Source organism: Mauremys mutica, chromosome 7, assembly GCF_020497125.1.
Source record: "Mauremys mutica isolate MM-2020 ecotype Southern chromosome 7, ASM2049712v1, whole genome shotgun sequence".
Classification (NCBI taxonomy): Eukaryota; Metazoa; Chordata; order Testudines; family Geoemydidae; genus Mauremys; species Mauremys mutica.
The window spans coordinates 95,336,255-95,351,632 of NC_059078.1; the positions used below are offsets into that span (position 1 = coordinate 95,336,255).

General features: G+C 40.4%; 1 protein-coding gene across 1 annotated transcript in view; it reads left to right on the forward strand.

Moving 5' to 3' along the window:
- LOC123374466 (lipase member M-like) overlaps positions 1-15,378 on the forward strand; it is a 30,503-nt gene that overhangs the window by 12,578 nt on the left and 2,547 nt on the right. Inside the window, exons 2-8 of the mRNA XM_045024488.1 lie at positions 2,925-3,033; positions 5,277-5,394; positions 6,794-6,992; positions 8,561-8,670; positions 9,498-9,634; positions 11,360-11,509; positions 13,963-14,034. Of these exons, the coding sequence (XP_044880423.1) occupies positions 2,925-3,033; positions 5,277-5,394; positions 6,794-6,992; positions 8,561-8,670; positions 9,498-9,634; positions 11,360-11,509; positions 13,963-14,034 (895 nt within the window). The remainder of the gene's footprint in view (positions 1-2,924; positions 3,034-5,276; positions 5,395-6,793; positions 6,993-8,560; positions 8,671-9,497; positions 9,635-11,359; positions 11,510-13,962; positions 14,035-15,378) is intronic.

Below are 15,378 nucleotides of genomic sequence, written 5' to 3' on the forward strand. Positions count from 1 at the left end.
AACTCGCTGGCTTCTCTATGCTCTGTCAGTGTGACTCCTCCTGTGTTGCCTTCTTCCTGTTGCTCCTGTCTTGCACACAGCCTCGTCTCAGCCCTGCTACTGCCAGGGGCGGCTCCAGGCCCCATGCCGCAGGGGGCGCTCTGCCGGTCACCGGGAGGGCGGCAGGCAGGTGCCTTCGGCAGCATGCCTGCGGAGGGTTCGCTGTCCCGTGGCTCCAGTGGACCTCCCGCAGGCGTGCCTGCGGCGGGTCCGCTGGTCCCGCGGCTTTGGTGAAGCCGCGGGACCAGTGGATCCACTGCAGGCACACCTGTGGGGAGGTCCACCGGAGCCGCGGGACCGGCGACCGGCAGAGCGCCCCCCGCAGCATGCCGCCATGCTTGGGGTGGCCAAATGTCTAAAGCCTCCCCTGGCTACTGCCTGGGCCCCTCCTTTGCCTGTTACCTTGTCTGCATCATGTAATTCCAGCTCCAACCCTTACTCCCAGCTTCTGACTCTGGCTTTGACACTTAGCTCTTGTATCCAGCTCTTGACCTCCAGTTTGACCCAGACCTCTGGCTCCTGACTACTGACTCTGACTCTAGCCTCTGGTTCCCACACTTGGTTCCTGACATCTGTCCAACCACTAGGCCTGATTCCTACTGTGACCACTAGCCTATACTGCCCAAGTCCCAATCACCTGACAGCTTGTGTGTTCATTATTGAAGACAAACTCAAAGACATTCATCTTGTATTTGGAATGGAAAGTGGTAATGGCTGAAGTAGTTATTTGATCAGTGGGAATTAATTCTACTGCCTTAGGGACAGTTCTGTCTCCTGCACAAACAAGTTTTACCTTTGCTAAGGACAGCTCCATGTACCCAAGGAGTGGAGTTGTTAACAACAAATCTTATCCCAGAGCTTCAGGTGATCTTTTAGGTTTCTTCTTCAATGAAGGCCTTGAAGATAATGACAGAGATCTTGAATTCAACCATCTGCATCAATGATGTTAAAAGTTTAAAGCCACATAGCTTTGTTCATTTTTCATAGAATCCTAGAAATGTAGGCCTGGAAGGGACCGCAAGAGACAAAATAGACCTTGACCATCTTGAGAGGTCTTTATCCAACCTGATCTTAATAACTTCCAGTGATGGGATTCCCTTTGAAGCCTATTCTAGAACTTAACTACTCTTAGAGTTAGAATGTTTTTCCTAATATCTAATCTAAAATCTCCCTTGCTGCAGCTTACACCCATTACTACTAATCCTACCTTCAGTGGACATGGAGAACAACTGATCATTGTCCTCTTTTTAACAGACCTTAACGTATTTGAAGTCTGTTATCTGGTCCCACTTCAGTCTTCTTTTCTCAAAATTAAACATGTTCAGTTTTTAAAATCTTTCCTCAGAGGTCAGGTTTTCAAAAAGTTTCATCATGTTTTCTTGCTCTCCTCCAGCCTCTCTCCAACTTGTCCACATCTCTCTTGAAGTGTGGTACCAGAACTATTCACAGTACTCCAGCTGTGGCCTCAACAGTGCTGAGTAGAGGAGGGCAATTATCTCTCAGGTCTCACATGTGAGACTTCTGTTAATATGCCCCAGAATTATATTAGCCTTTTTTGTAACTGCATCACATTGTTGGCTTATGTTCAATTTGTTATCCACTGTACTCCCCAGATAATTTTCAGTAGTACTAGTGTCTAGTCAGTTATTCCCCATTTTGTGGTTGTGCATTAGTTTTTTTCCTCCGGAGTGAAATATTTAGCATTTGTATTTGTCTTTATTTCATCTTGTTGAATTAAGACCACCCACCAGCGTCGCCCTCGCAGCTCCCATTGGCTGCGATTCCCAGCCAATGGGAGCTGCACAGATGGCACTCATGGTAGGGGAGAGGGTAGGCAGAGTGCAGAGAAGCCTGCCATGCCTCCACCTAGGAGTAGCTGGATCTGGAGCTAGTGACGGGTTGCACTTGCGGGGAGTGAGTGTCCCCGATCCGGCACTCCGCCCCACATCCCGCACCCAAACTCCCTCCCAGAGCCCATGCTCCTTATCCCCTCCTGCACCTCAACCCCCTGCCGTCCCCACGCCAACCAGACTATAAACTAGCATTTCAATGAAGATCAGAGCTTATAGAGCTTTCCAGTTGGTGAAGTGCCAGATAAAGCAGCTTTTTACTGTACTGTGTTTGCCCTTCTCCAGCCCTCTGGGACCTCACCCATTCTCCATGAGTTCTTGAAGATAATTGCTAATGGTACTAAGATTGCTCAGCTAATTACTTAATTACCCTAGTGTTAACTTTGTCAGGCCATGCCATTTTCAATGCATTTAACTTAACTAAATATTCTTTAACCTGTTTATTCCCTGTTTTTGGCTTGTTTCTCCCCCACCCTCCACACCTCCCATTGTTAATATTAATTGTGTTGAGTATCTGGTCACCATTCTTCCTTTTAAGGAAGACTGAAGCAAAATAAGCATTAGACACCTCAGACTTCTTCATATCATGTGTTATTAGCTGTCTTTCCCTGCTAAGTGGAGGATTTACACATTCCTTCATATTTCTCCTACTCCTAATGTGTTTAAAGAACCTCCTTATTATCTTTTATGTCACTTGCTAGGTGTAACTCATTATGTACCTTAGCCTTTCTAATTTTGTTCCAACATGCTTCTGCTAAACTTTTCTATTACTTTTTATCAATGTATCGATATTTCCATTCTTTGTAGGATTCCTTTTTGATTTTAAGGTAATTAAACCACTCCATATTCACCTCTTATGATTCTTTCTATCTTTCCTTCACATAAGGATAGTTGGCAGTTATAAGTTTAATATTGCTTTCTGAGAAACTCCTTGCTTTTTTTTTTTTTTACACTGACTTGTGTCATCATTGAGCAGTGTCATTGTTATGAATGCTTTCCTACCAAAACTATTGACGGATAAATTATTTTGCACAGGGCTAAGATGTGGCTGTTCATTCTGGTGACATATCTGACACAAGCAACTGCAGATTCAGAAGAACTCATAAGAAGAGGACATGGGAATCCTGAGGCATTTATGAATATTGTAAGTTTCTTATTGGAGAAAGTTTGGAAATAACGGAATGTGTTCACTGTTACTTATGTTATTTATTTATAATTTCTATACTAACAGATTTGTCCTTTAATCAAATGCCTCCCAGGTCTCCAGCACCTACTGGCACTCTCCATTTTCCCAGAAGGGTCCAATCTAATCTGCCTTGGCTAGAGCAGAGATCATATGGGGTACTGGCTACTGGGTCTGGTTTTGTTATACTGAACTCATCTGTGGTCTGTGAAATTTCACCACTGCTCTGAATTGGGTCCAGTGTTATTAAAAATACAACGAACATAAAGTAGAACAGCTTTTTGCGCTCTTCCCTTCTGAGCTTTTCTCCCACTAGTATAAGAACTGAATTGGCAGACAGTAAATAGTGATTTCACTATCAAAGCTACACCGCTTGATTAATTGTAATACTGCTAATTAAAAATATAACCTTGATATTCCATAATAGTATTAATGAATCAGGGATGCGTTTATATCTTGGAAGCTTGACAAAAAGTTCTGGTACTCCCACTCTCTCTCTCCTAAAAATATTTTCTTCCTGTTTAAGGATCTAATCTGGTATTCCCATCTAAGAGAATTTACATTCAGCTTAACCACTGATCATGAGCTAGTACCTCGTCATTTTAACTTAGACAAAATGTCTGGGACCATATATAAAATAATCCACAAAGTGCCTGATCATATGAGATACAGGGCTCAGCTACTTGCAGGATCAGAATCAAAGTTGGTCCCTTTGTCTCCCTAGCCCAGCACAGTTAATTTTACTTTATAAGTGTTAGCTGGTTATTTCTGGCCTGTGATTGGATAAATAGAAAGGCTCTGCCTACAAACACCTTTCTGCATTCCCTGGGAGAGAGGCATGTTGCACTGAATGTGGGAAGTTTCACAGAACTCAGCTTCTCACTGTTGAGGATGCTGAAGAGTCCAGCTGTAAGTCATTCCTATTTCTTCGCTCCAAACCTGAAGCACACCATTCCCAGCTGAGGAAGAGACCTAGTCTTTCCTCTGCTTTTTGGACCTTCTGTGGTCTGACAGGACTTAGTACTCTTGAAGTGTGTAAAAATAGAGCCGATTAGATTATTTATGAGAGAATAAATATTCTAATGAATTTAGAACTCTTTTTTTCCATTTGTGAATCACTCACATGGTGTTCCTGATCCCTCAAATGTATTAATTAGACCAACTATTCACTAAATGGTTTAGATGGATAATTTTTATGAGTAACTAAAGTTACATTATTATATTTGAACTATATGGTTTACACTTCAGAATGGATAGCAGGCAGCTGCTGGCCGGGGCTGTAGGAGCAGGGGGCTATAGGAAGTGGAAGAGGGACAGGATCAGCTTTCCTAGCGCCTCATTTTGCTGATTATCAGTAGAGGCTCATAAGGGCAGGGCAGCTGGGTAATGTGGGCCATACATTGACTCATGTACACTTAGATCTTCCTGGTTTCTTTAAAACGACTCCTGAGTGGGCTATATTTGGCAAGTTTGATAACAGCTTTCAGATGTCAGCTGTCTTCTCTGCTTCTTGTCACAAGGCTCTTCGGAGATTCTAAAGGTGGCTTTTCTCAGTATTCATCAGAGATCCGAGCATCTAATTTATTGCTTTGGATTGGAGTATTTGTATTGTGAAAAAGTGAAACATTCACACCTAGACTTATTTCCACTCAACAAACTTATTTCCTCTTTTGATTAGACTCAAATGTTAAATATTTCCTTATTTTCAATTTATGGTTCACATTTCTTATTCCTGACTTTAGAATTCCACTAAAAGCTGCTTCCAGCAATAGATTTCTGAATGTTTATTCTCACTAACACTTCCTCATTGGGATTAGTATGTGGATAAGTGATGGGAGAATGTGCAAATATTTTATAGACTCAAATTAAGATATAATTCTAAACATTCAGATGCTTTTCTGAATTCAGCCTTCTCTGAACTTCCATGTTCTGGGAACTGAGCTGGAAACCAACAATTTATACTCTCTAGATTTCCAGGGCTTCCTGGATTGGTTCACATTAGAAATACAGTGAGAGGGACTAACTCCTGCAGCATTCAGGGTTTGATTGACATCACTTGAATAAATCAGGAAAATGCAGGAGCACATGGAAATGAAACCAAAATAAAACTGATTTGTTGATTTCCTTCATACCTGCATGAGATAGTGGATTAAAAGGACATAAATAAACAAATTTAGGCAAAACTCTTTGTTTTCATTCCATAGAGTGAGAAGATCCTGTACAGAGGATACCCGAGTGAGGAGTATGAAGTCCTGACAGCTGATGGCTATTACCTTAGCATGAACAGAATTCCTCATGGCAAAGGAAATCCTAGGCACACAGGTATGGCTCCTGTCAGAGAGACTAAGAAGTTCTTAGGTCTTGTTTCGGCCCTGAGAGATGCTGGTGGAAGATCTGCCTAGAAGGTGATATGGCAGGAAGGGAGTATAGCCAGGGCTTTCTGGGAATGTGCTAGTTCTTCTCATCTTGGTTGCAGCCTGCTCTGGTGGGGCTCCCAGGGACCCCAGTTACCAATTAAAACAGCTTTTCTATGGTGAAACCCTGCCTGTTCATGCTTAAAGTAAATGCACTAATAGCCAAGCCAGTCCCGTTGGTTCAGGGAGGTTGCATTCTCACCCCCTTCTCTAGTGGAGAATGAATCAGTCTCTTGATGTGATGTAAAACTTTCCTCTTCATCATATTGGGAAAATGCTTTATTCCTGAGAAGAAATGCTTACTGAAGAGCTCTTGGTAAGCAGTTGTGGTCTCTCCAATATCCTCTGGGAGTTGGAACTTTTCCTTGTGAGGGACAGATAATGGAGAACACAATGGCAAATAAGTGCATGTTGGTTGAGCTTGATTATGAACTGTAAGTTCTTGTTTCTCAGCAAGTCAAATGCTCTGGGAAACATCATCTGTTTCAAGGTAAATCCTCTCAGCAATGGAAATGGCCAAATCTAAGAAGATGAATTTACTGCAGGAATTTCTCTGTGTCCAGAGCCCAGGACTGAGCCCTAATGATCATCTCAATGTAGGAGTAATCGTCAAACTTGTGATGTAAACCGAGAAAGGTCCAAAATTATTCTGTTCACATGAATTGCTGTTGCTGGGATGTACAGTCTGAGTGTAACACTACTCAGACTTATGCTACAGATATCTAGAAAGACTGAAATATATTTTTGGACAATTCTGGATTGTGTACTCAAATGAGTAAGGCAGTTGGGTACTGTCCAGAAGAGCTAGTTTCTATCCCTGGTTACACCACAGACAAATATTACTGTGTGATTGTGGGAAAGACAATTAATTTTCACATGTGGCAACTAACTGTGTTCTCATTTTCTGGATGCCTAATTTGAGGCACCTACACCCTGGTTATTAGAATTACCAAACATTGACAACTGCAATTGAATGGGACTGGGATTAGTGGGAGACCTTGATGTTCAGAAATTCTGACAGTTTGGCCTGCAGGAATAAGCAAAGCATTGGGAATCAAGAGGTGTTTTGGGTTATTCTGGCTTTGCACTATGTAAAGTTAAGGAAGTTAACTTTGCCTTTCTTAATCAGTTCCCTGACCTGTATCATGGGAGTATTAAAACAATGTATTACAATGGTTTGCTGTAAAAAAGTCAGTGAATATTTGCCTCCTCTTCTAGACCTTGGCTGGAAGAGGATTCAGTGTTACATCATTACCATGTTATAGAAGTTCTGTTTTTGTGAAATATTCCATTTTTTTATTTTCCAGGCCCAAAGCTCGCTGTGTTACTTCTGCATGGCCTTCTTTTAGATGGTAGCAACTGGGTTGCTAATTTGCCCAATAACAGCCTGGGATTCATACTAGCAGATGCAGGCTATGATGTTTGGATAGGAAACAGCAGAGGGAACACCTGGTCTAGAAAACACCAGAACCTTTCAATTGACCAAGAGGAATTTTGGGATTTCAGGTAGGCTGAACTGGAGAGAAACTACTGAAGCGGACAAGAAATAAAGTTGTTGTTTTTATTTTTGTTTCAGGTCAGTCCAACTCTTTAGATTTCAACTTTTTTATTTTATATTACAATTTATAAATGTTTCACTGATGATTTTTTAAATGACATTTTGTCAAATTCCCTTAGAACATCTATTTTGGAAAAATTTCCAATATAAACTGTCCTGATGGAAAATTTCCAGCCAGTTCTAACAGAAAGAGACAGTCTGTAACCCAAGGAGTTAAGCATCTAATAGATAAAACAGAGTGATCAGCAAAACAAGTACAATGATATCAATTAACTTGCATAAAATCACACAGCTGGTCATTGGCCAAGATGGGAATAAAATCCTGATTTTTGGATTCCCAAGCTGGTGCCCAATCTGCTATACCGTGTTACCTCTCTGACTGCACTGCAACTGCATGATAGGTGAGGAAGGTGCATAGAGAATGAGGAGTGCTAGCTACTGGAGATAAGAAGGAATAATGTGAATTATGCTGACACACTGCTGAGTTCTAAGTTGTAAAGGGAACTGTGTGTCATAGTGGATGGATCAGATAAAACCTCTACTCAATTTCAGCAACAATCATAAAAAAGCAAACAAAATGTTAGGATGCGTAATGAATGGTAAGGAAAATACTTAAAATATACTGATGTATTATTATAGCAGCCATCCCCAAGTAGCACTGTTTACACACAAACGTCAAAGTTCTTTTTTCTTAGTATGAGAATAAACTTTTACTTTTGGAAAGACATGCTGTGTTGTTGTTAGTGTTAGCTATGCCAGGTTGTTTTGTGTAGAGGCAGCTTCCGGGGAGATGGAATATTAACCTGGGCTCTTGACTTGGGTTAGGTGTAGCTAGGGTTGCTTTCTGAGCACCAGCCACTGTTGAGCTGCTGTTTGGCCATCTCACATCAGGGCTGGTATACACATGTTAAATAAATCAAATTACACTTAAAATATACCCAGATTCATCACTGATTTCTTTTGCACTGAAAATGACCCTGCCAGGCCCTTGAATTATACTATTAAGCATAGGAGCAAGACTGAAATGAGAACAGGCATTGGTGTAGGTGCAACAATACAAATCAATGTCCATACCTGGAATACTGCATTTGATTATGGTCATGCTACTTTGAAAAGCAAATAGCAGACATGGAGATCTCGGGTTATATGCATGGGGAGACTTCCCTATGAAGAGAAAGCAGAAAAGACTGAGATTATTGGTTTAGAGAGGAGAAAGAAGAGGGGATATGATAGACATACACAAAATAATAATATAAAGAATCCTGCTTGCATAGTACCTACCTCAGCCTATGACTCTTATGCCTCACTTTATAAAAAAAGTTTCATTTTTCTCTTAATTAACAACCCAGAACAAAATAAACACAAAACAAATATCTAAAGAAACAATTCACATCCCAAACTATACTTTATTTTTATTAATGGACAGATGTGTGGTTCAATAATTGCTTTTAAATGCTACATAAGAGCAGGAATTACAACTCAGTTATGCAAGCAACTTTCTCTTTTTGTGTTTCAGTTTTCATGAAATGGCTATGTATGACCTTCCAGCACTGATAGACTTCATTCTGCAGAAAACGGGACAACAGAACCTGTATTACATTGGGTATTCTCAGGGCTGTACCATAGGTATGTTCGGAAGAAGACAATTAAATGTGTTTTGTCCCTATTTCATAGTTAAGGTTTGATTGGGACTGTTATTTCACTGTGAATATTATTCACATGCTCTGATAACAAGAGACTGGTCAAAATGAGTGCATTGCTGCTCTCTTTTTCCATTCAGATGTGCATGAATGAGAGAGCAATTCCCAACTGTGCATAATCTTTGGAAGGAGATAGAACTGAGTGGGCAGAAAAGCAGATGGATGGAATTGAGATTATAGATCTCAGTACTGGAACTGGATACACAAATGATAGTCATGTTAAGGCTGTTCTCCTCCTCCTTTTGTTGTTAAATACTAAGTATGTTTTTGGGACCCTCATATTATCTCAAACCTTCTTTCCACTACTTGTAATTGAAACAGCCTTATAAACAGGGAGGGAACACAGTATTAACTGGATTTTTATTTTCATTTTATTTACAAAAATTTGGCGATGTGGAAGAGAAATCCAAGAGTCCTCTGAAATGTACACTATTGAAATTGTTGTTCTCCAGCATATTCTGAGGCAGACATGGAGAAAAGATTGCCTATATAGTTAGCAAAGATTGCCATTAATTTATTATCAGATACTTGTAATTCCAGCTAATGGGCTCAGATCTTAGCTTGTGTTTACCCTGAGTGATCTTCAATTTTTTTCCTGCATCAGCTCTGATTTTTTTTACAAACAAAATATACATTGAGGTTGGAGATTAACATTTCCTTTGATCAAATCAATCTCTGCTTGTTCATACTGGGTTGTTGTATGTTTTGACTTGTTTCTAAGAGTGCTGTAATTAATCTCTTTTGCTTTCTCAGCTTTTATTGCATTTTCAGCTATGCCTCAATTGGCTCAAAAAATCAAAATATTTTTTGCCTTGGCTCCTGCATACACGTTAACCAAAAGCAAAGCCCCTCTGACACAACTGGTATTTCTTCCTACTGATTTATTAAGGGTATGTAGAATCCTCCATATTTCATTACTCTCATGAATAAATGTTGTTGCTATATGAAAAAGTTGTAAATGGAAATTTAGGATCTGTGGCCTGTATGCACAGAGGAGTGTTATATGTACATTTCCCATGCAGCAATGCAGAACGTTATGTATGGAAATAAGTTTATCATGCATCATGCAACAATAGTGTGATAAACGTATTGAGACAAGGGTTAGAGGAAACTGGGGAGTGTGTGTGTGTGTGTGTGTAAACTAAAAAGTTTTTCACCAACTTATTCCACTTGATGTATGCATGTCTGAATTTTGATTTTTTTCTGGAAATATCAAGCCTGAAAGCTTTTCACTGACAAATATCCAAAAGCCTGAAAAGCCCCCACTTTGGACAAATAGTCAGGCAAGAGAACTGGAATGTTCTTTCAAGGACCATAAAGTTTGAGGAAAGAAGGAGGAGACACTTCCCCAGAAATAGGAACTGAGAACCAACAATTCTTGAGCTTTTCTCAAATGTATACAGAACTCTATAAATATTTTTTCAGAAGTAGCTCTGTCTCATGACCTTCACTTTAAAGATTGGGAAATTTTGGCTCAGAGATCCTACAGCTCCTTAAACAGAAATGTCTCGTCTAGGCCAGGATTGAAAGGGGTGATGTTAGATCAAATTACCTAGATGAATTTAATTAATACCATCTAAAATTATAGTGCTCGTTGAAAAAATTAAGTAACCTGGTTTCCCATTAGAAAATGGTTTACACTGAAATCAAAATATTCTACAAGGAAAGATACTTTTTGGATGAGTTTTCTGTCACAAAAATCAAAATGAAATGCTTCATTTCAGGTCCATAATCTCTGCCTCTATCAGAGCCACTCAGGTCTCTTCTGGCAGTTGCACCTCTGGATCCTCCATGCCAGTGGCTCTCAACCCTTCTGGACTATTGATTTGAGTCTGATTTGTCCTGTGTACCTCCATGTTACACCTCACTTAAAAAACACTTGCTTACAAAATCAGACATAAAAATACAAAAGTGTCACAGTTTGCTATTACTGGAAAAAATGCTTACTTTCTTATTTTTATCATATAATTATAAAATAAATCAATTGGACTATAAATATTGTTCTTACATTTCAGTGTATAGTATATAGACCAGTATAAACAAATCATTGTCTGCTTGACATTTTAGTTTGTACTGACTTGGCTTGTGCTTGTTATGTAGCCTGCTGTAAAACTAGGCAAATATCTAGATGAGTTGATGTACCCTCTGGAAGACTTCTGAGTATCCCAAGAGAACCACTGTTCCATGCCCTTATTATCATCTATGAGCCATATTTATGGACCAGATGATGCCATGTGGTCTTTTCCCTGTGGCTGAGCCACCATGGTGCCTCTTGGGATTCCATTGGCTTCTATCGAATCATGAGTTCACCTATGATCTCTCTTTCCAAGAGGTGCATGTGTTTTGTGAAGGAAAAGTAGGAGAAAATGGAGAGATTGTCACAGCTCGGCCAAGAATGGTGATCCCTCTCCTTAGGTGAACAAAAGAGGAGAGGCTGTGACATTTTACTAGTACTGAAGTGCATCTGTTACTCACTAATTGTATGTGGAAGAATTCTTGGCTTGGGTAAAGCTGTTCCTACAAATTTAACTCTTTACCTCAGTCTTTCTAAGAGAGAACAATAGTAAACAATGCATTTAAGAGTCATGGTGAACAATATCTTTATATTTTCTCAGATTGTATTTGGCAAGAAAGAATTCTGTCTGTTAAGTGCGAGACTGAAATCGCTTACTGCCAAGGTGTGCGGAACTGCACTAATAGACCGACTTTGCATCCAAACCCTCTTTTTTATTTTAGGTGGATTTAATGAGAAAAACTTAAATGTGGTACGTATAGTAACAATCCTAGTTAACTGATCTGCATAAGCCAGTTTCTGAGTTCCATAGTGTTTGTGCAACATGCCATTATCATAAACAACAATTCATACATTAGTGCCCCAAATCCTCAGTTGGGATTGCAGTCCCACAGTACTGGGTGCTATAGAAACCTAGAATATCTAACCTGCAATAAGAGAACTAGGTCTTTAGACTGTTGCAGTTTGGGAAGGCTTTTGTGTGTGTCATAAGTATCTAGAACTAAGTGTGGCCTTTTCCATTTGGTTCATCTGTTCCTTGTCTTTGCTGCTGAAGTGCTTCTTTCTTTCTTTCTTTCTTTCTTTCTTTCTTTCTTTCTTTCTTTTGCTCCATCTCAGAAAAAAAAATTTTTTTTCTGCAAATGTCAGTGCTCATCCCTTTCCTATTGCTACGTCAATGAGAAGAATTTTGAATACAATGGGTTTCCAAAATAATTTGGGTGACTAGAATCAGTAGTAGTGCTGGTTTAAATTCACATGGGTTTGTGTGCAAGTTTGGCTTTTCTTATTATGCCTCTTATTTATTATGATAGTTTCTAGCATCAGTCAAGATCAGGCCCCATTGTTCTAGTGACTATACAGACACAGTGTAGTAGATGGTCTCTGCCTGCCATGTTAGTTCAGGGATTTTTAAATTATGATTTCTGTTAGGAAAGCATTAGCTAAATGGAAAGAAAAGCAAGGCAGAGCAATGAGGGGTACAGAACAGGTGAGAAGCAGGAATAGAGGAAGGTGGGAGGGACAGTGATTCTAAAGTGCAGAGGGGGTGGAATGCGATTAGATTAGATTAAACAACCAGTAAAGATGCAGGGGGTGGAATAGGATTAGATTAAACAACCAGATTATTAGTGTCAGTCGGTCCCTGCTTAAACTGCTTCTTCAGTTGCTCTGCTGGCTCCAGTCTCGCTGGACCTACCTGAAGTTTCTTTCTTCAAGCCCAGGTATGGTAGGGAAGGAATGGTAATCAGAATGGGGAAAGTGGAGGGGATTATCATCTGCACAGTTTTGGGTATTGGGTGGAGAGCCCAGATGGGCTTAATTTTACCCTCTTTTCTGCCTAGTACAGCAATCCTTGCTGAAACTGTTTCTGCAACTGCTCCTGCTGGCATCTGTCTCTGGCTGGTTTCTCCCTTCAGCTTCTTTAACATGGCTATGGGGAGGATCTTTTGAGTTTAAGACTAGACTGAATCAAAGTAAGTGTTAAAGGGTAGATACAAAGCATTGTGAGGTGTTGGGTCAAGGCAGGCAATGAAAGGGATAGCTATGGCTCAAGCGGCATGAGTCACCAGGGTGTCCCCTCTCTTTAGGGTTTTGGGACCCAGCGGACAGAGTCCTTAGAGTCACCCTTGCTCTCAGGGCAGTGCAGCCAAGCAGCCATAATCCTTGGAGCTTCCCTTGGGCAGTTGTGTCCACCCTACAGGTGGTGCCCTCACCCAGCAGCAGCTGCGGGGTGGGGTAGGAGGACCCAGGCCCACCCTACTCCATCAGGTCCTGATCCAGAGCCTGTGAAACCAGTAGTCCTGGATTCAGGTTCGGTTTCCTATTTCAATCTTCACATTTCCTGGTTCATTTCCAACTCTTGATTCCTTCTCCATTTGTTCCATTGAGGGTAGTGACCTCCCATATCTCTTGTCCTCTGTGGTTGAGGGGAGTTCCAGCTTGGATTCCACATCTTCGGACTCAGCAGTCTGGAGGTCCAGCAGCTCTCTGGCAGGAGCCGGCAGTGTATGTCCGCTTTCCTCCTCAGTCAGCCCAGACTGAGCTGGGCTGCTCCATTTTATGTCCTACTTCCAGTTAGAGCATGTCTAATGGGGGTAAAGGGGCATGGCCTCTTCAGCCCACAGGGTGTGGTCAATCCCAGCTGGGCCAGTGTATGGTAGATACACCTGGTCACAGTAAGTAGCAGTCAAAACGCCCGTTTCTCTCTTCTTGAGTGAAAGCCATGCAGTGTGACCGAGTGTCATGTGATTTTCTTCAGTTACCATAAATCTCTGGTTCACTCAGAGCATGACTTAAGTATGCTCCAAACCAATTGAACTCATGAAATTTTGCTGTGTAATGACATATCCACTACAAAATGTGGGCTTAGCTCCCACTACACTTGCCTTTTGTAGAGTTACAGTCATGCAGTTGGTTAAAACCTATTTTAATGCCTGGAAATTATAACTTTTTGGACTTGAAATAAGCCCCAACTGTTCTCTCAGGCTGTGTTTGGAGTGGGTACAGTTTTTAGGCTTCCACATTTTCCCCTGGGTTTCTTGTAAAGTTTATTTGATTTACTGTGAAAAAAATTCTATTTTAAATTGTGTCCTGTGCCTATATCACGAACAGGTGAAACTAAGTTGAATGTTAAGTGAAAATAGAATTTTGTCTGATAACTTTACTTAGAAAATGAATATTGTGTAACAATATCTTTTTTTCTTGCAGAGCCGGGTAGATGTGTATGTAGCAAGTTTTCCAGATTATACATCTGTAAAAAATATAATCCACTGGGGCCAGGTAGGGTTTCTAATATTTATTGCACTGTTTAACCATGTCTTCTTTAAAAATAAATATACTGCACTAATGGATGGTGTTTCAAAATTCTTCCTTTCACACTTCAGTTAAAAATTTGTGTAGGAGAAAATCAGCTATTTATCAATGAAATAATCATCTCTCTTTGGTAGCAAAGAGTGTGGTTTTGTATTACATTTAACAGGGTCATTCAGAACCTGCTCAGTGTTTAGGTATTATCTGTTTGTTTTATTTTTAGTTTAGTTTATAAATTTTTTGGTAAAGAGAAGAATTCTGATGATCCAAAATAAAGGATCATCCATACAAGCAGAGAGGGAAAATATTTCTAGTGTAATAAATATCGTCCTTCTGCTATACGTCCTCAATGAAGGAGAAGGGAGGACGGAGAAAAATTAACCAACTTATACAAAAATTTCTCAAAACCTCAGTGAGCTGAGCAGACAATTGTTTTCTTGATATATGCATGGGCTCCGTGACTCAGAACTGGATCCTGAGGTAAATAGGAATTGCAAATGCTCAATTCCTCCCTGGATCAATGTTTTAATACACTCAAAAATGAGTGCTAATATGATGAATGATTTTGTAGTTAACTGTGCTGGATGGGTAGTTAAATGTGAGAGACAGGAAAGCTGGGTTCTCCACAGAATTCCTGCCTAATTTTAGGCAAGTCACATACAATCTGATCTTGGAAGGCATTTCTGCAGGGGAAGTTGTGGACTGAGCACTGCAACATATTGGGTCTTTAAGATACTGTATTACATTGCACACTTTCCAGGTTTTCATTTTCCCCACAAAGATACATATTATCCCCAATGGGAGTTTCTATAAATGTCTTCGGATAACAAGCTTTAGTCCTCTATATATGTTTTACGAAAGAATTTCTGATCTGTGTCAACATCATCCAGATGTTGCTGAAATTTATTTGAAGAGGATGAAAGATGAATCATTTGTGGGGAAAGATTTTCTTCAATTCTGTGCACATACTCTTGAAAAGTGTGGCAAAAGAAATGCCCTCTTCTGCTAGATAATCACATACTCCCATGGCAGTAACTCCTGCTGCCTGATTTTTTCCCCTTCAAGTACTGGCAGGTCCATTTCCTCCAGATGCAATTGCTGTTCCTGGGGCAATAGAGTTCACAACTGGCAGGACAGCCCCGTGGAATTTACCTAAGGGACTGGAGGCCAAGTTAGTTACAGGTGAAATCTTGACAACTGAGCCAAGACCACACTGAGTGAGTTCTTCAAAGAAGCTCACAAAAAGGTCCCAGTCCAGCAAAGCATTAAGAATATGTGTAGTGCCATTGATTTCAAAGGGACTATTCATGTACT